The sequence below is a fragment of the Microcaecilia unicolor genome, chromosome 9, assembly GCF_901765095.1.
Source record: "Microcaecilia unicolor chromosome 9, aMicUni1.1, whole genome shotgun sequence".
Classification (NCBI taxonomy): domain Eukaryota; kingdom Metazoa; phylum Chordata; class Amphibia; order Gymnophiona; family Siphonopidae; genus Microcaecilia; species Microcaecilia unicolor.
In genome coordinates this window covers 162,196,147-162,216,002 of record NC_044039.1, presented here as the reverse complement: position 1 = coordinate 162,216,002, position 19,856 = coordinate 162,196,147, and the positions used below count along the sequence as shown (strand labels likewise).

The following is a 19,856-nucleotide window of genomic DNA, read 5'->3' as shown; positions in this document are numbered from 1 at the left end:
TGACACCCAGTTGTCCTGGCGGTTGTTCATGAAGGCTCGGAGGAACCCCTTCAGGGTCTGGTTAATACGTTCCACCATCCCGTTTGTCTGAGGATGGTAGGCGGACGAGAAGTGGGCCTTGACTCCTAAGGCGACACATAACGCCTTCCAGAACCGTGAGGTGAATTGGGTTCCCCGGTCACTGATGATCCGTACGGGGAGCCCGTGCAGGCGGAAGATGTGCTGGACGAAGCAGGTGGCCAGAGTGGCTGCTGAGGGGAGTCCCTTCAGGGGAATAAAGTGGGCCATCCTGGAAAACCGGTCCATTACCACCCAGATTACAGTATGCCCCTGGGAGCGAGGTAAATCGGTGATGAAGTCCATGGAGAGTTCCTCCCAGGGGCCTTGTGGCACCGGCATGGGCTGGAGTTCCCCCCACGGCTGCCCTACTGTGGACTTGGTCCTGGCGCAAACGGGGCAGGAAGACACAAAGTGAAGCACGTCCTGTGCCATCCGTGGCCAGTGGTACTGTTGCGCGAGCAGGTGCAACGTCTTATGGAACCCAAAATGCCCCGCAAATGCTAACGAGTGGGCCCAGTGCATCGCTCTCCTCCGGTCCTGGCGAGGTACCAGCGTTCTGGTAGGTACCAGTGACGTAGGCATTGCTGGCAGGCACTCCGGGTTCAACATAGGCTGCGAGTCCTCAGGCTCCTCGGGGGCCTCAAACGCCCGGGAGAGAGCGTCGGCAAGAATGTTTTTTTCTGCGGACCGGAACACCAGACGAAACTGGAATCTGGCAAAAAATAAGGACCACCGAGCCTGTCGTGGATTGAGACTCTTGGCTCCTTGGAGATACAGCAGGTTCTTGTGGTCGGTTATTACTGTGAAAACGTGTTCGGCGCCTTCCAGCAGGTACCTCCATTCTTGCAGGGCCAGCTTGAGGGCCAGGAGCTCCCGATCCCCCACCGTGTAGTTCCTCTCGGCGGGGGAGAACTTCCGTGAGAAAAAAAAGCACGGCAATCGTTTCCCAGAGGAGGTGACCTGAGAGAGAATGGCCCCGGCCCCCACGGCCGAGGCGTCCACCTCCACCACGAAAGGTTTACTAGGGTCTGGATTTCGGAGGATGGGAGCTGACAAGAAAGCCTTCTTTAGGGCAACAAACACCTCCAGCGCCGGGCTTGACCAGTGCTGCACATCCACTCCCTTCCGGGTGAGAGCTGTCAAGGGAGCCGTGACTAGGGAGTAGTGCTGGATGAATTGGCGGTAATAGTTTGCAAAGCCTAGAAATCTCTGTAGAGCCTTTAAATTCCGAGGCTGCGGCCAGTCCCAAATTGCTCTCACTTTGTCCGGGTCCATTTGAAGCCCATGCCCGGAAATGATATAGCCCAGGAAGGGCACCACCAACTGGTGAAATACACACTTGCTTAGCTTGGCATATAGTCGGTGTTGCCTTAGGCGCCTGAGGACCTCGGTTACATGGTCCACATGTTCCTGTGGGGACCGGGAAAATACTAGGATGTCGTCTAGGTAGACAATGACAAATGAGTAGAGGAGATCTTGAAACACGTGGTTGATAAACTTTTGGAAAACCGCCGGGACATTGCATAATCCGAAGGGCATGACCAAGTACTTGAAATGCCCCTCGTGAGTACTGAATGCGGTTTTCCACTCATCGCCCTGCCGAATCCGGATGAGATTGTACGCTCCTCTCAGGTCCAGCTTAGTGAATACCCGGGCCCCCTGGAGTCTGTCAAATAGCTCTGGAATTAAGGGCAACGGGTAACGGTCCTTAACCGTAATGGCGTTCAGGGCCCGGTAATCGATACAGGGCCTGAGGGTTCCGTCCTTCTTGCTGACAAAGAAGAAGCCTGCTACCGCCGGGGAGGACAATGCTCGGATGAATCCCTTCTCCAGGTTTTCCTGTACATAGGCCCGCATGGCCGCTGATTCAACCCGGGAGAGGGTATACAGCCTCCCGGGAGGTGGCATCCGGTCCGGCAGTAGATTAATGGCACAATCAAAATGCCTATGCGGGGGCACCCTGTCCGCCTCTACCGGGTTAAAGACATCGGCGTAGGCCTGGTATTCCTTAGGTAAGGCCGCCTTGCAGGCCTGCAGTCTTCCCGGGGTGGTTGCCAGCACCGAGCAGGGGTTCCCTACCGGCCTCAGACAATGCTCCGAGCAATACTTCCCCCAGCACTGTATGTGCCCCGACGTCCAATCAATCAGGGGTGAATGGCGGCGTAGCCATGGCAGACCCAACACCAGGGGATGAATGGATTCTGGCATTATCAGGAATTGGATCTTCTCCCGGTGCTGCTGGGCCACTCTTAACTCTACCGGCGGAGTGAGTCAAGATATGGGATTGGGTAGTACTGTTCCCTGAATGGACGTCACCTGCACAGCCGGGTGGCAATTCTGCGCCGGTAGTCGCCATTACTCAGACAATTCCAAACTAATAAAGTTTCCCCCAGCCCCTGAGTCCAACAGGGCCTGGGTTTGGATCGAATGGTCTTGCCACTGTAGGGTCACGGGTATAGTGAGCAAATTGTCGGGAGGGGGCCCCGAGTGTCCCAAGACCAGCCCCCTCACAGGGCCTTGGGTTCGGAGTTTCCTGCCGGTCGAGTAGGACACACCTGAATCAAGTGTCCCGCTTCCCCACAGTAGAAACACAGGTTATTCCGGCATCGACGGGTTCGCTCTGAGGCAGCCAATCGCTGCCGACCCACGATCATGGGCTCCTCCGGGATACTGCCCTGCCCAGCAGGAGTTTCTCGAGGTGAAGGAACCCTCCGTGGCTGCGGCCCAGGTCCCGCGGTCCGGTGCTGTTCGGCCCATTCCCGGGCCCTCTCCCGGAAGCGCGTATTGATCCGGGTACAGAGCGTGATCAAGGCATCCAAGGTTGGGGGAAGGTCCCAGCTGGCCAGTTCGTCTTTGATGCGGCCCTGCAGTCCCTGCCAGATCGCAGACAGGGCCTCAGAGTTCCAACGCAGCTCTGAGGCTAAGGTGCGGAACTGCACAGCATATTCGCCCACAGTCCCGGACCCCTGCTGAATCCGCAGGAGCTCTGAGGACGTGGAGGACGGTCTTCCAGGAACATCAAAGATGAGCCAGAATCGGCGTTGGAACTCCTCAAAGTCCGTGAGCATAGGGTCCTGCTGTTCACAGAGGGGTGAGACCCAGGCTAAGGCCGACCCTGTGAGGAGGGAGATCACATAGGAGACCTTCGTTCGGTCCGAGGCGAAGGCCTCTGGTTGCATCCCGAAGTAGAGATTGCATTGGTTCAGGAATCCCCGGCAGTTCTCTGGGGTCCCGTCGAACCAACTAGGCTCAGGAAAGCGGGGACCCGCAAATGTGGCACTCAAGCGGGGACCCGCTGGTGGGGCCTGCGCCTGGGCTTGCCTGGAGTTGAGCTGTGAACACACGTTCTGGAGAGCCCCGGAGAGGGCATTCAGTTGCTCCTGCTGCTGCTGCAGGATCCTCGCCAGGTCCCTCAAGTCGGGTGGAGTGGGCGAGCTCATGGCTTCGGCTTACTGTCTTGCTCCGCCAAAGGATGAGCAGCTTCGCTGGTGTGAGCCCTTGGATCCGGTCGGAGATGGTGGAGTGAACCCCTCCTTCTCCAGAGGACAGCCGACCCACCCCCACTCTTCACCTGGGAAGGCCGCCGTTCCCTGGAAGTTGAGCCTCCAGGTGTGGGCAGCCTACAGGGCTTCTGGAACAGGGGGCGGACAGGCCAAGCAGACAGCGCAGGCTCCGGATCCCCGGGAGCCAACTGGTCCGAGGTCCCGGGTGGACTGGGCAGCCGGCGTGGTGGACAGCCGCAGCAGAGGTAGAGGCAGGCAGCAGTCAGACGAGTCAGTAGCAAGCAAAGGTCAAGGCAGGCAGCGGTCAAGACGAGTCAGTAGCAGGCAATGGTCAAGGCAGGCAGCGATCAAGACGAGTCAGTAGCAGGCAATGGTCAAGGCAGGCAGCGATCAAGACGAGTCAGTAGCAGGCAATGGTCAAGGCAGGCAATAGCAGATAGCAGGGTACAGAGTTCCATCCAACGATGCAGAGCTCTCAGGAACGAGAAGCCGAAGCACTGGCTAGGAGGAGTGGTGCTCCTTAAGTAGGCCTTCTCATTAGCGCGGAACTCCAGCTGGTGCTTCCTGCGGTTGAGCCTTCACGTAACCAATCCGAGGTGACGCTAGTCACCACTTCCCCTGCTTGGTCCCGCAACCGGAAGAGACGCCGGCTATCCTCCGCCGGCGCCATGTTGCAGGGGTTCCATACCGGAAGTGGAAAGCCGGCCATCGGCGGGAACAACCGGCGATCCTCTGTGGCCGGACTGAAGGCAATAACCGTCCCCCCCCCCCCACTGGCCGGCGATAGCCGGCCACTGGAGGACCTGCGACGATGGCTGGCCATCCGTGGCGGCCCCGGGCCCCACTGGTTCTGGCGGCGAGCAGGTGAGTGTTGGTCCCGGCGGAAGACGAGACACCGTTGCAGCCTCTCTAGGCGGAGAAGGATAATCCAGGACCTCGAGCAGCTCAGCTCTGGGTTCATCCTCAACCTCCACAGGGAAGGGAATAGCCGCAGCCATTTCCCGGACAAAGGAAGTAAAGGATAGACTCTCTGGAGGAAAAAGTCTCCTTTCTGGTGGAGGGGAAGGTTCAGAGGGAATCCCATAGGACTTGTCAGAAGAAAAGTACCCGGGATCTTCCTCCCATGAACGCTCATATTCAATATCAGACAAGACATCCCTCAGAGCAGTCCGAAACTGAGCCTGTCTCGACGCCGAGGAGCGACATCCTCGATGGCGGTGCCGAGAAGTCAACGCCCACCTGGACTGCGGTGAAGCTTCCTCCACCGACATCAAAGGGGAGTCGACCTGGGTGGCAGACAGCACCAAGGTCGGGGATCTCACCACAGGCAAAGGGCCAGATGCTGCTGTAGCAGACGGTACGGAAGGCGTAAGCACCCTCAACACCGACGCAGACTGGCGCAGCAATCCTTCCAGAAGCTCTGGAAGCAGGACCCTGATGCGCTCGTCAAGAGCCGCCATCAGACAAGGCTGAGGGGTCGGTAAAGGAGCCGGTGGCAGAATCTGTCGAGGCTCGGGAGCAGGTACTGGGCTGCCAGAAGACTGACGCATTGGCACCTCCTGAATAGAGGGAGAGCGATCCTCTCGGCACCAATGCTTCTCAGGTGTCGATTCCCTCGACGCCCCGGAGACCTCGGCACCGTGTGTCGAAGGAGAATGATGACGGTGCTTCTTCATCTTCGCCCGTCATCGAGACTCCTCGGTACCGATGAGGACGCGGAATCCTCACGCCTCCTTGGGCCCAGGTCCGATGAAGGTCGGTCCCGGGAGGCCTGCAAAACAGGAGGCCTCGAGGCAGGTGGAGACCCACTCGATGCCTCACTGCTCCCAGTGCGAATTGGTCTATCAGCAGCCATTACCGCAACTCCTGATGTCAATGCTTCCCTCAATGTTGATACCGCCGACCTTGGTACCGATGTCGAAGGACCGGACCGAGCCCCAAAAAGCTTTTCTCGTTGGGCTTCTCATGACGCTTGGGTCCGTTTCTTCATACAAAGACACAGACTGCAAGCGGCTGGGCTATGGTCGAGCCCAAGGCACTGGATACACCAGGCGTGGGTATCGGTACATGAGATGGTCCGGTTGCACTGAGTACATTTGAAGCCACTGGGTGTCTTCGATGACATAGAAGGAAAAACGGCTTTGGCAAAATCAAAAGACGCGATTGTGCCAGATTAAAGAAAAAAGGGCACAAAAATAAGGGAATAACCCGACCGCGCGGCCTAAAAACCAGCCGCGATGAAAATAAAAGAAAACTTGAAAGGGGACAAAACTAAAAGTACACTATGGGAACTTACTTGTGTTTTTTTTTAAATGACAATAAAATAAAGAAAAAAATGAGGAGAACCCCCCCCCCCCCCCCCCCCCGAAAACTCAAAGACTCTTTCCTGGGCTTGAGAGGAGCGCAGAAAAAAACTACCACATCTCAACGCAGAGAAAAGAAAACTGAGGGAATGTGCTCACGTGACGGGCGGGAAATCAGTCCGCGCACGCGCACCAGAAGACTCTGGCAAAACTTTTTTTATATTTTGCTTGCAAAATGCCGATTCCTGGGCTGACGCAAACGTCGACCCACATGTGAGAACAAGCAGCCTGCTTGTCCTCGGAGAATGACCTCTTCACCCCCCTCACTCAGAGACTGACTATATTATCTTCAGTTGCCCCCAGAACCTCTCCTTCTTTTTTTTTTTTTTTACACTGTTGCTTTATAGTTTCCTTTCCATGGTCAGGCATTCAGGGTCCCCATCCCAAACATAGGGTAGGAGGGCTGAGGCACAAGTAGTGCTATCTCCCAGCAAACTTTCAATGGTAGAGAAAGGTAATTGTGCGTATTTGTGTGTGTGTGTGGGGGGGGGGGGGGGGGGGCGTAACCACCATGTTTAGTACCATCAAGCTGAGGAGCAGGTTTTTTTTTTAAATAGTGTACAATGGCCCCAGTAAAGAAACCATCCCAAATTAAAAGGTACATTCATTAGATCAACTCATAGAAACATTGAAAAATGAAGGCAGATAAAGACCATATGGTCTATCCAGTCTGCCCATCTATACCATCTACTCTATTCAGATACAGTTCTCGTCTCCACCACCCCCACCAGGAGGCCATTCCACAAATTCACCACCTTTCTATGAAGAAGTATTTCCTTAAGTTACTTTCACCTCATCCAGAGCTCCCTTTTAATTGAAAGAGACTCGCCTCCTGTGCATTTACGTAGGTATATGAATGTCTCTATCACATCTCCCGCCTTTCTTCCAAAGCATACATATTGAGATCTTTAATTCTGTCCCCATATGGAAGACCTACCAGACCAGATCCAGACTGCACAAGTTAAATCAACTACCATCTGCTGAAGAAGGAGAAATACTGGCTAGCTGTGGACTACACATGCCCCTTTATAGTGTGACACCATTAAACCAGTGATTCTCAGTCTCCATCTGTTGGCATGAGTGTGTATTGCACCCACATATTTGGACTGGACAGACGAAGAGGAAGGGAGGATTTAGGGTTACAATCCATCTTCACAAAAATTCTGAAAAAGAAACAATAGGATAAGAAATAGATGACAGAACCTCACCTGCCTCTGAATGATTTAGCCCAAAACTGAAAAAATGTTTTCTCATTAAATGTATATATCAAACTATAAATTTCAAAATAAATAGAAAAAGAAAAAAAAAAACAGTAGAACCCATAGTTTTTTTTAAATTACTATTTCCCATTATACTTATTTATGAAGACTGAAACTCAAAAATAAAATAATAATAAAAAAAATACCATTGCATCCAATAGTTTCTCAACACACCCAATGTCAGTGGCCTTCTTCCTCATAAATCAGCTTGTAAAACTAGAATTTCAATACATTGAGACCAAGATCATCTTATTCACAAATGTTTTTACATAGTCCATGTCAATTTAGTTCCAAAGGAGAAATTAGATCTTAACTACTAATTTTCCTTTTTTTTAAATTGCGCCAGCCAAGTCCAAGACTTGTGGGTACAAATCTACCAGCAGATGGAGATACAGACTACAGAATTGTGATGCGCTTTAACAGGAACCCGTGAACCTCAAACAATTCAGTATTAGACATCAAAGCAGTAAAAAAAAAAAAAAAAGATGTGAAAGAATAGAAAGCAAAAAAACCTTTAAAAAATTCAATACAACATTCTTCTGTTTCATTTAATCTAATCTAATATCAGCGCTTATAGACTACTTTCAATAAAATCCAGTTGCTGAACAAGAGAAACAATGGTACCAAGAGAAAATGGTACCAAAACTCTGCATTAAATATACACACAGACAAAAAAAAGCCAGGTAGCTGGACTCATCTGGTGTGACTAAAGGAATTAAAATTAGCAAGTAAGATCTAATTTCTCCTTCCTTGTCAACACTAGATGAGTCTAGGACTTGTGGGATGCAAAAAAGCAGTCCTCAAGTTGGGAGGGAATCAGTCACCTCATACGGAATTAAGATCCAAAAACAAATTCTTCCTATGCTGCAACATCCAAGTGATAATGTTTTGCAAAGATATGAAGGGAAGACCAAGTTGCTGCTTTACAACTATTCAGAGGAGATACTGTATTACACAAAGAAGCTTCACCCCTAATCAAGTGTACTTTCACGACTGCAGAGGATTGTTTACCTGCCAAAACATAGGCTGAAGAAATATCTTTCAACCAGCGAGAAATAGTAGCTTTTAAAAGCTGCTTCACCTATTTTGGACTTAGCAAACAAGACAAACAAAATAAGTTCGATTTACGGAACTCATTAGTTAATTCTTAGTAGCAAAACAGAACTCTCTTAACATCTAAGAGACGCAAGGAGAAAAATTCTGAGGAATAATTCTCTCTACGAAAAGATGGAAGATGGAGAGACTGACTAACATGAAACAACCTTTGGAAGGAAGGATGGAACTGGACAAATAGAAACTCCCTCCTCAGTAAACTGAAGAAATGGATCTGTACAGGAAAAAGCCTAAAGCTCCAACATTCATCTAGCCAAAGAAAGACGGGTTTTCAATGTAAAGTCCTTAAGAATGGCTCTTTTTAAGGGCTCAAACGGTTCCTGCTGAAGGGATTTTAAACTAGATTCAAATTCCAGTCTGGATAAATTGAACAATAAGAAGGACAAAGACAACTAACATGCTTGAGAAACACACACCTAAAATTGTGACCTACAAAGGAACTATTCTCATGCTTATCTCCAAAACAGGATAAGGCAACTACCTGGATGCTTAAGGAATCCAGGGCTAGACTCTTTTTAAGACCTTGTAAATTTGCTAAGATATTAGCTATTGATGAATAAAGGGGAATAAAGATCTCTGCATACACCATCCTTCAAATGTTTGCCATGCTTTTGCATAGACTGCTGATAAAAGAACTATTTCTTGCCTGAAGAAGAGTAGAAATAACTTCCTGAAAACAGCTTTTACTCAATCTTGATCTCTCAATAGCCAAGCCGCAGGTGGAATCTTTCATAAGAATTGAACCCTGATGCAATACTCCTTGCTGTGAGGAAGTAGGTTGATCCATTTGAAGTTGGACATCGTCTGGAAACTATGGTCTTCTGGGCCAATGTGGAGCAATAAATAGTACCAGAACTGATGTATTGTGGTTCAATGTAGAACCCTGCTTATCACTGGCCAGGGAGGAAACTCTGCAAACACTAGGAGGGCCTTGCTTATTGCTCTCAACTCCAACCAAATGATCAACCAAGAAGCTTCTATTGGAGAATACTGAATTGTTTGAGCTGCATAGGCTCCTATTAAGGCACAGCACAATTCTATACTCTCTATCTCCACCTACTGGTAGATGGGTGCAAACCCATAAGTCCTGAACTGGGCTGGTGCTGACGACAAGGAACGAGAACTATGTTATAGGGATAAGGCTGACCATGAGTGGGTCTAATGTGATTCAGTCCTAGCAGCCCCTTGCCTCCAAAATATGGAAAAGCAAGATTTGGTGGGCACTGAATCTTCTAGCTCTAGGCAAGGGCCACTGCTGCTCATGTGCATCTAATGCTCCTGAGAAACCTGAAGTGATGCTAGGATCTGGGACTAGGGCTACCAAAGCTCCAACTGGTGTCCCCCAACAGCTACCCTGTTGAGGGGCAATGGTTAGACTGGATTCAAACCCCTTTTCATTAATCATAATTTTGTACAAAAAAAAAGTGTTCATATACATTGTCTTGCAGTTATTTTCAGGCGATATTCAGCTCCCTCCTGTGGAGATTTCAAGCTGTATGTAATTTTTTGATATATCTCTGAATTTTGTAGACTAATAGTTTTAGTTATGACATTCCCAGGCTTTTGGGTAACAGTAGATACATCCTTTATAAAGTTTAAAATCAGAAAATCATAACCAAAGCATAAAAGTTCAGGCAGAACACAAAAGCTGCCAGTAACTTTTTGTGACAGTAGAAAACAAGGATAAAATTAGGAAACATATTTTTAACTTACATATTTTTTAAAGGATTAATAAAAGATTTCTGAGAACAGGACCTTAAAGTACAACTCACCCATTTATGTGCTTGAAAGAAATTCTATGATCAGAACAATGATTATGACATCATCTTAATGTGAAAATTCAAATTTACCTTTACAGAAATTATCTTATTTAAACAATGTTTTAAAGCATGGAGCTTCTGACACACATTATTCTGATTACATAGCCTCAGCATTTTCATGAAATGAAAGTAAAATATATCAAAAATAACAATTGCAGGGATCAAAGCAATCACTTGTTCTGTAACTGAAGGGCGTCCTAGGTTAAAGATGTGGACCTCTCTGCATCTCTGTATTAAAATCAGCCTGATTAACTACTTCTCTGCAGGAAAAGATCACAAAGCACTGCATTATATTTAAACTTCAATGTACATGCTGGAAAGCTATTTCTCTCTTATCTCCATTTAAAATGCGCTATCATGGAATCACATTACTTGTGATTGCCAATAATGCCAAACACAACTTCTACTTTTTAGGCATTGTTATGTAAACATTGATTTCCATCCATATCCTTTTTTCAAATTATCTGCATAACTTTCGACATTGATGTCTATGGAATAGGAACAATATGTGTGTATATTGACTATATCAGATGCAGCTAGCTGGCTTAAAAGGATATTGGTCTTATGTTGCAAAATTTACGCATGTATATTGAAAAAGGATATACACATCCATTCTCCATTTCTCAAATACTTACTGTCCCTTCTCTCTTTCTTACATACACACACATAGACATCTCCTATTTCACACACACACACACACACACACACACACACACACACACACACACACACACACACACACACACACACACACACACACACACACACACACAAACACACCAAAGAATACCAATACACCCACACAAATTCAGTCTCTAAAATATTTACATGCACATAAACTAAGTCTCAATTTTAGTATGCACTCACACACTCACTCACTCAAACATAAATATCTTTTCTCTCTTTCACCCTGATGCACAACCACCGCCAACTCTTGCCTCTGTGTTACATGATCAAACAAGGCTCCCACTTATACAAAGAAACACCCAAAAAGTAAAATTCCTCATCTGTATCAGATGTTCTCCGAGGACTGCAGGCCAAGTATTCTCACAGTTGGGTGACATCATCCAATGGAGACTGGTATGGATGCTGACTAGCGAGAATTCTGTAGAAGTTTCTGGCAGCATCCCACCGTGTGTGCACTGGTGCATTCCCGCCTGACACACGAACGTAGGTCCCTCAGTCATGTTATATAGCTAAAGAATTCAACTCCAAGGGGAGGTGGGAGGGTTTGTGAGAATTCCTGGCTTCCTATCCTCAGAAAACACCTGCTACAAATAAGTAACTTCACTTTCTCCAAGGACAAGCAGGCTAATAGTATTCTCACAGTTGGAAATCCCTAGCTACCAGGCTCACCGAAAACAACTTTAGGACAATAGGGACTCAAAACATTGAGGCCTTGAAGTCAATCAACCTGAAAACTATAAACATTCTAGTTGTGGAGGTGAAGCCCGGAATAGAACAAAACTGGGTCTGGGGGTTGGAGTTGGATTCTAGACACTGAACAAATTCTACAGAATTGTCTGACCAAACTGGTCATCATGTCAGCTATCCTCCTCAAGGCAGTAATGAAATGTGAATGTATGGACAGAAGACCACATCATAGCTTTGCAGATCTCCTCTATGAAGACTGACCTTGTGGGCTACTGACGTAGCCATGGCTCTAACACTATGAGCCTTGACATGGCCTCTAGACTCAGTCCAGCCTGGGCATAAGTAAAGAAGATGAAATCTGCTAGCCAATTAGAAATTGTGCATTTGCTGATGGCTACCCCAATCCAGTTTGGGTCAGAAGAAACAAAAAGCTGGGTGGACTGTCTATGGGCTTTAGTCCGCTTCAGATAGACGGCTAAGGCTTGCTTGCAATCTAAGATATGCAGTACACTTTTGCCAGGATGGGCATGTGGTTTCGGGAAAAATGCTGGTAGAATGATTGACTGATTAAGATGGAACTCCGACACTACCTTAAAAAGGAACTTAGGGTGCATGCGAAGAACTACTCTATTGTGATGAAACTTGGTGTAAGGTGGGTCTGCTACTAGGATCTGAAGTTCACCGACTCTGCAAGCTGAAGTGACCACCACCAAAAACACAACTTTCCAAGTCAAACACTTCAGATGACAGGAATCAAGTGAATCAAAAGGAGTTTTTTTCATCAGCTGGGAGAGGACAACATGGAGATCCCATGACATGGTGGGAAGTTAGATGGGGGGCTTTGTCAACAGGAAACCTCTCATGAAGCGAACAACTAGAGGTTGTACAGAGATGGGCTTACCTCATACACACTAATGATAAACACTTATTGCACCGAGATAAACCCTTACGGAGTTGATTTTTTAAACCAGACTCAGAGAGGTGCCGGTGGTATTCAAGCAGTTTTTGTGTAGGGCAAGTGAGGGGATCTAAGGGCTTGCCCTCAAACCAGACAGCAAACCTTCTCCACTTAAAAGAGTAACACCTCTTAGAGGAGTCTTTTCTGGAAGCCAGCAAGATGCAGAGTCTTCTCTATGAGATATATTGGAGGATATGCATACAGAAGACCCTCCCCCCAATGTAGGAGAAAGGCATCTGATGCTGGCCTGCCATGTGATCTGATCCTGGAACAGAACTGGGGCCTTTGGTGTTGAGATGAGTGGCATAAAGATCCACTGAGGGAGTGTCCCAATCTCGAATGATCTTGCAGGCTATGCCTTTGTTGAGAGACCACTCATGTGGTTGCAAAACCCTGCTCAGTCTAGCCGCTACACTGTTCTCCTTGCCTGCCATGTACATGGCTCAAAGGACCATTCCATGAAGTACGAGCCCACTGCCACATCCCCACTGCCTCCTGAAATAAGAGGTAGGATCTCATATTCCCTTGCTTGTTCACACAGAACACTGCAACCTGGTTGTCCATTTGAATGAGAATAACTTGGTTTTGTTGCCAATCTCTGAAAGCCTTGAAAGCCATGGCCCTGAGCTTGAATAAGTTGATATGGTAAGTTCTTTCCTGAGCAGACCAAGATCCCTGGATGTGAAGCTCATTTACATGAGCTCCCCATCCCAAGTTGGATGCATCCGTTGTTAACATCTTCTGAGGTGGTGGAATTTGGAATGGTAGTCCAAAAGTCAAATTTGTCCCAGTTGTTCACCGGAGAAGAGCAGGAGTCAACTCTGGAGGAATATGGATGACATCCACTAGGTTCCCAGCCACCTGAGACCATTAGGAAGCTAGAGTCCACTGGGCTTCTCTCAAATGGAGATGTGCCATGGGAGTGACATGCTCTGTCAAAGCCATGTAGCCCATTAATCTCAACATTTGCCGAGCCGTGCCTTGCTTACTGCTTCAGACCTGCGAGATGAGAGTTATCAAAGTCTCTGCTCTCGTCTGAGGATGGAAAGCCCAAGCATGCAATGTATCTAGCAGGGCTCCTATGTACTCCAATCACTGAACCGGGAGTAGGTGGGACTTGGGGTAGTTTATCACAAATCCTAGCAGCTCTAACGGCCGAATAATTGGGTGCACTGACTTTGCCACTCCTTCCTGCAATGTGCTCTTGACCAGCCAATCATCCAGATAGGGAAACACATATACTCCCAGTATGCATAAATATGCTGCTACTACCGCTAGACATTTGGTGAACATCCTGGGAGCTGACATGAGGCCAAATGGCAGAATGCAGTACTGGTAGTGGTGTTTCCCTATTTGAAATCTGGGATACTTCCTGTGACTTGGAAGTATTGAAGTGTGGGTACAGGCATCCTTTAAGTCCAGAGAGCATAGTCAATCTTGTTCCTGAATCATAGGGAGAAGGATGCCCAGGGAAATCATCCTGAACTTTCTATGACCAGGAATTTGCTCAGGGCCCTTAAGTCTAGAGAACTGATTCTTATGCTCCTTGGGTTTCCACCAACGCTCAGCATTGAGATCCTTTAGTGCTGACGAGGATGATGTTGAACCAGTACATGCTCTCGGTGTCAAGTCCAATGCTGACCGGTCCCGGGGCCTACCTTCAGCACCCGATGTTGAGAGATGTGGACATCTCCTTGATGCTGGTTCCTTCCCAGTGGTTGTTGAAGTCTTAGTAGCCATCAAAGTCAATGGTTCTGGTGCCAATGTCATTAGACTGGTCTTTGAGGAGCCAAAATGTCTCTCCTTTTGGACCTGATGCGCCCTCTGTGTCCTCAGCTGCATTTTTAAACAGAGAGAATAAGAGTTAGGGTTATGGTTAGGTCCAAGGCACCTGGTGCACCAAGATCACTTGATTACATTGGGTGCACTGTTTGAAGCCAGTGGGGGTCTTCTTGGACATCCAGAAAAGAATTGCAGCCAAATTAAATTCCTCAATTCTGGACTACGAAAAGGGGCAGAGCCCAAATTGAAGTTGGTGCTCAGGCCAAAGTGGGCCTATTGAGCTGCGAAAAAGAAAGAAAATCTAAAATGCCGAAAACACTAAGAACTGAGAGTGAAAAGAACAAAAAGTGAAATTAAAAACAAAAATGAGGAAAAATACCCAAATGTGAAGGAACTGCAAAAGCAGAGAAAAAAGCACTGAGGGGAGACTGCAAAGACATGCCCTCCCTGCTCCGTGGAAAAATGAAGACTGAGGGACCCACGCTCATTCGTTGGGCAGGAAGGCACCAGTGCATACTGCTAGAAACTTCTACAAACTTCTCGCTAGTCAGCGTCTACACCAAGCGCCATCGGATGATGTTGCCCAACTGTGAGAATACTATTGGCCTGCTTGTCCTTGGAGAACTCTTGCCTCTCTGAGACTCACATGCATAAACACATCCTCCCCACATCTCATACGTATAGACATTCTAGAAATTTGAACTTAAAGCACACCTTTGGAAATTTTGAGTACTTCATGGAGTACACCTTTCCATTCTTCTTAGCATTTCTCAGATCTTGTACGTTTGTACAAATATATTGTTAAGATACATTATGTTTGCTGCTCATTTAATGGCAGATTAGTTTTTTCTAAGGAAGATATCTTAAATTTAAAATTTTCCCACAACTACCATAATACTGGTCAGATCATACATATTTTAATTTTTCTTATAATTGAATAGTACAGAGCAGATTTTTCTAAGGCTTGTACTTTTTTTATTTTCCTTTTCATTACGTAATGACTTATTTGTACCTGGGCCTATCCTTTGGAAGATGTGGGAGTTGCTTCCACTCATTTGTTGTGATGCTATAAATCCAGCCATCACCTGTGAAAATGGAAAAAATATTAGTGATTTACTCACATTTTCTTTCCATCTTTCTCTCCTATGGACTTAAAGAAAATTACACCTAAATATTAAGAGTTGCTCTTGAAAAAACATTATTCAGCAAGCAATTTCCTGTCTAAAGACCAGCCCAAGGGTATCTGATGCCCTAGGTGAACCTTTAGCCGTGTGCACCACCACCCCACCCAAGGGGTGGCTCAAGTCTTTAGCCCCCCATAATCCAGCATCTCCCCTTCCCCTCCCTAGTCCTCCTCATAATCCAGTATACTCATTTCCCCGCCCCATCTCTCCATATGTGACCAGCATCTGGATGATGAGGGTTGGAAAACACTCCAATCTCCAAAGTTCATTGGAGAATAACTCCAGAAGAAGAGGAAACCATTATCTGTCTAAGCTAGTAGGGTGCGATGACAATCATGGTGCTCCAGTTCTGCTTGAGTTTCAGCAGAGTCTTCCCCACTAAAGGAATGGGAGGATACACATACAGAATTCCCTTCCTCCAATTCAGAAGAAAAGCATCCTATGCTAGTCTTATTGTGTCTGAATCAGTACTGAGGGACTTTGTTCTTGAGACGAATGGCAAAAAGGTCTACTGAAGGGGTGCTCCACTATCGGAAGACCTTTCGGACGCAGAGCCACAGAGAAGGGAGGTAGATAGGGGAGGGGGCAAAATTCCCTAGTGCCCGGCATCCAAGGGGGGGCCTGCCCGGCGCTAGCACTGCTTTCTTGTTCCTGTGCATGGCAGCACCACAAAGCAGAGTCCTTCCTTCTTGCCACATCGAAACATCCTCTTTGGACGTGGCAGGAAGGAAGGAAGGATGCTCTGTGGCCCTGGGGAATTTTGCCGCGCACAGTGACAGGAGCAGGACAAGTAAGTGGGCGGGGGTGGGCCTGGGGGGGGGGGGGGTTGCCCCGGGTCCAGCTTTGTCTCTCGGTGGCCCTGTTCTGATGACACCCATGTAAAGAGATCGCTCATGTGGTTGCATCAGCCTGTTTGCCAGACTGCTGTCTTTCCTTGCCAGGTATGTGGCTCTGAGCACCATGCCATGACTGGATGCCCACTGTCACATCCCAACTGCTTCTGACACAAGGGTAGGATCCTGTCTCCCCCCCCCCCCCCCCCCCCTTGTTGGCAAAGTACATGGCAACCTGATTGTATGTTTGGATTAGAATGATTTGGCTCAAAAGCTGATCTCTGAAAGCCTTTGAGCATTCCAAATTGCTTACAGCTCCAGGAGACTGATGTGAAGCTGGGTCTCCTCAGCAGACCAGTGACCCTGTGTGTGTGAAGCCCATCTACATGAACACCCCATTGCAGGTTACATGCAGCTGTGGTCAGAAATTTCTGGGGAGGAGGAATCTGGAATGAAAGTCCCAGAGTTAAATTGCTCTGAATTGTCCATCAGAGAAACAGCTGAGCTTTGGGAGATAGTGGAAAAATAGCTCCCAGAGACTCTGGGCCTAGATACTGCATGTATCCTGCTGAAAATGAAACATGTTCAGCAAATGGAAGCACACAGAGAAAATGACAAGAGACCTAGACTGGTACTGATGAGGATACTGAACTATAATGGAAAAAAATGATGGGGCTATACAAATGAAAGTGCCACTTGGAGTTCAACAACGCTAAATGGTTTATTTTCAATGATTTCTCAGTCAGGGCAACTAAGAACAGAAGAGCCCTGTACTGTACAGCAAAGTTACTCACCTGTGCAGACGTTCTCCAAGGACAGCAGGACATAGAGGAGCTCATTTTCAAGATAGAAAAACGTCCAAAAAGTGGCACAAAGTGATTGCTTGTGACCCCCATTTGGTCAGGTCACATACCTGGCACTCCCATCTCTAGGAGGACAAAGGAAAGAAATCCACATACACACTACTAATAAAAAAAAAAAAATATATATATATACTAGCCATTGAGCCCGTAAAAACGGGCTAGTATAGGACGGGGGGGGGGGGGTTGAAAGGCCCCTTCTCCTCGCCACTGAGCTCGCCGCTGCCCCTAAGAGGTCACCGCTACGCCCCCCCGGAGTCGCCGCCACCCCTTTACCCGGGCCGGGCCCTCGCTTCGCTATTGGGGGGGGGGAAGCGGTAGCAACGGCGGTTTCGTCCCTCCCCTTGCGCAGTAGAGAACCTCTCTGTCCCGCCCCCGTAATCATGTATTGACGCGGGGGCGGGACAGAGAGGGTCTCTACTGCGCATTTGCGAGTGAGTTTGGTCACTCACCGTTTATATGTTTGATATATATATATATATATATATATATATATATATATATATATATATATCTCAAAGATCTTTGGGAGAGAGTTTAGGTCTCACACATTGAGCTCACTAATGGGCTCATTTTTGAAAGAGAAGGGCACCCATCTTTCAACACAAATCGGGAGATGGGCGACTTTCTCCCAAGGTTGCCCAAATCAGCATAATCAAAAGCCAATTTTGGGTGCCCTCAACTGCTTTCCGTCGCGGGGACGACCAAAGTTCACGGGGGCGTCGGAGGCATAGCGAAGGCGGGACTGGGGCGTGCCTAACACATGGGCGTCCTCAGCCAATAATGGAAAAAAGAAGTGCGTCCCTGACGAACACTTGGCCGACTTTACTTGATCCTTTTTTTTTTACGACCAAGCCACAAAAATGTGCCCTAAATGACCAGATGACCACCGGAGGAAATCGGGGATGACTTCCCCCTACTCCCCTAGTGGTCACTAACCCCCTCCCACCCTAAAAAAAATGTTAAAATATTTTTTCCATCCTCTATGCCAGCCTCAAATACCATATCCAGCTCCATAACAGCACTATGTAGATCCCTGGAGCAGTTTTAGTGGGTACTGCAGTGCACTTCAGGCAGGTGGACCCAGGCCCATCCCCCCCTACCTGTTAAACTTGTGGTGGTAAATGTGAGCCCTCCAAAACCCACCAGAAACCCACTGTACCCACATGTAGGTGCCCCCCTTCATCCCTAAGGGCTATGGTAGTGGTGTACAGTTGTGGGGAGTGGGTTTTGGGGGACTCAGCACACAAGATAAGGGAGCTATTTTCTGAAGCTTTTTCTGAAGTCCATTGCAGTGCCCCCTAGGGTGCCCGGTTGGTGTCCTGGCATGTCAGGGGGACCAGTGCAGCACTATGAATGCTGGCTCCTCCCACGGCCAAAGGGCTTGAATTTGGTTGTTTCTGAGATGAGTGTCCTCGGTTTCCATTATCGCCGAAAATCAGGAACGACCATCTCTAGGGACGACCATCTCTGAGGTTGACCTAAAAGTGGAGATTGGGCGTCCCCGACTGTATTATCGAAACATAAGATGGCTGACCATCTTGTTTCGATAATACGGGTTTGCCCGCCCCTTTGCAGGGACGTCCTGCGAGGACACCCTCATGAAAACTTGGACGCTCCGTTCGATTATGCCCCTCCACATGTCTCAAAATCCCTCAGGTTTTCTGTTCTTTTATCAAGAATGCATTAAGTCATGAATTAACTGGGCAACAGGTTTACGTCACAAATCATGGGACATAAACTTTGAAAAATCATTGGCTAAGTTATATTCTGCTTACATTATATTATATTCCGCTTACATCTGCAAGTTCAGGGGATTTATAGTACATTCCAACACTGCTAGTAGCTCCAGTAAAATATCTAAAATTTATAAGAATACAGAACTAGCATACATTATTTCATACATCATCTGCATGCTCAGTCATGCAGGATAAGGGCATACATTGCTTTAATTTCCCTGTTCTCTTCCAAACACGTTTATGTCTAATAAGAATTTCCTGCATTCGGTAAGAACATTACTTACTAAGAAGGGCTGAAGCTGTCAATTCAGCATTTCAACAGATAGGTCAGCCAAGCATGTATTCATTGTCATCTTATTTTCCATACTGACATTTAACATCTAATATTCCTCTGTGAATGGGGGGTGTGGGGGCACCATTATTTTCAAATAGCAGCAGATGGCCATTTTCTTTTGCCAGAATGTCCAAATCGCTATTTTCAAAACCCATTTTTAAGATGTTTTTCTACACAGTTCATATGCAGTGCGTCCAAATCACAAGGGGATGTGTAGGGGGTGGGATATGGGAATTCCCAAAATTTGGACTTTTTTCTGCCATAATGGAACAAAGAAAAAATGTCCAGGGTCTAGATCTGCTTCAAACACAACTAAGTCACAAAAAAGGAGCCCTAAATGACCAGAAAGGTGGTATATCAAATCCATGACTCTTTACCCCCTTTACACAGTTGCAGCGTATCATCTTGTTCAACAGTAACTCTACTGTAGATTTTATTTAATTAAAATATGTAGGGGAGATCACGTGATGAGCTCAAGGGAGCAGTCGCTTCGTAGCTCCTCTCTTGAGCCTTCCCTACCCCTCAGACACAGAAAACTTGCAAATAAGGAGCGAAATTGGGAGAAATTGCAGAAGAGTGGAGGCGCAGTTGTATGGACCCCTTTGTAATAAAATTAGAAGAGGCGATGCCGGTGAAAACCGCGAGGAAAGAGGGAGAAAAAAACAAAAACTGGA

The 19,856-nt window shown here is 47.5% G+C and overlaps 1 protein-coding gene across 3 annotated transcripts in view; it reads right to left on the bottom strand.

The window, feature by feature from the left end:
- KLHDC1 (kelch domain containing 1) overlaps positions 1-19,856 on the bottom strand; it is a 245,909-nt gene that overhangs the window by 57,244 nt on the left and 168,809 nt on the right. For all 3 annotated transcript variants that reach the window (XM_030214325.1, XM_030214326.1, XM_030214327.1), the window contains exon 10: positions 15,245-15,317. In XM_030214325.1, the coding sequence (XP_030070185.1) occupies positions 15,245-15,317 (73 nt within the window). The remainder of the gene's footprint in view (positions 1-15,244; positions 15,318-19,856) is intronic.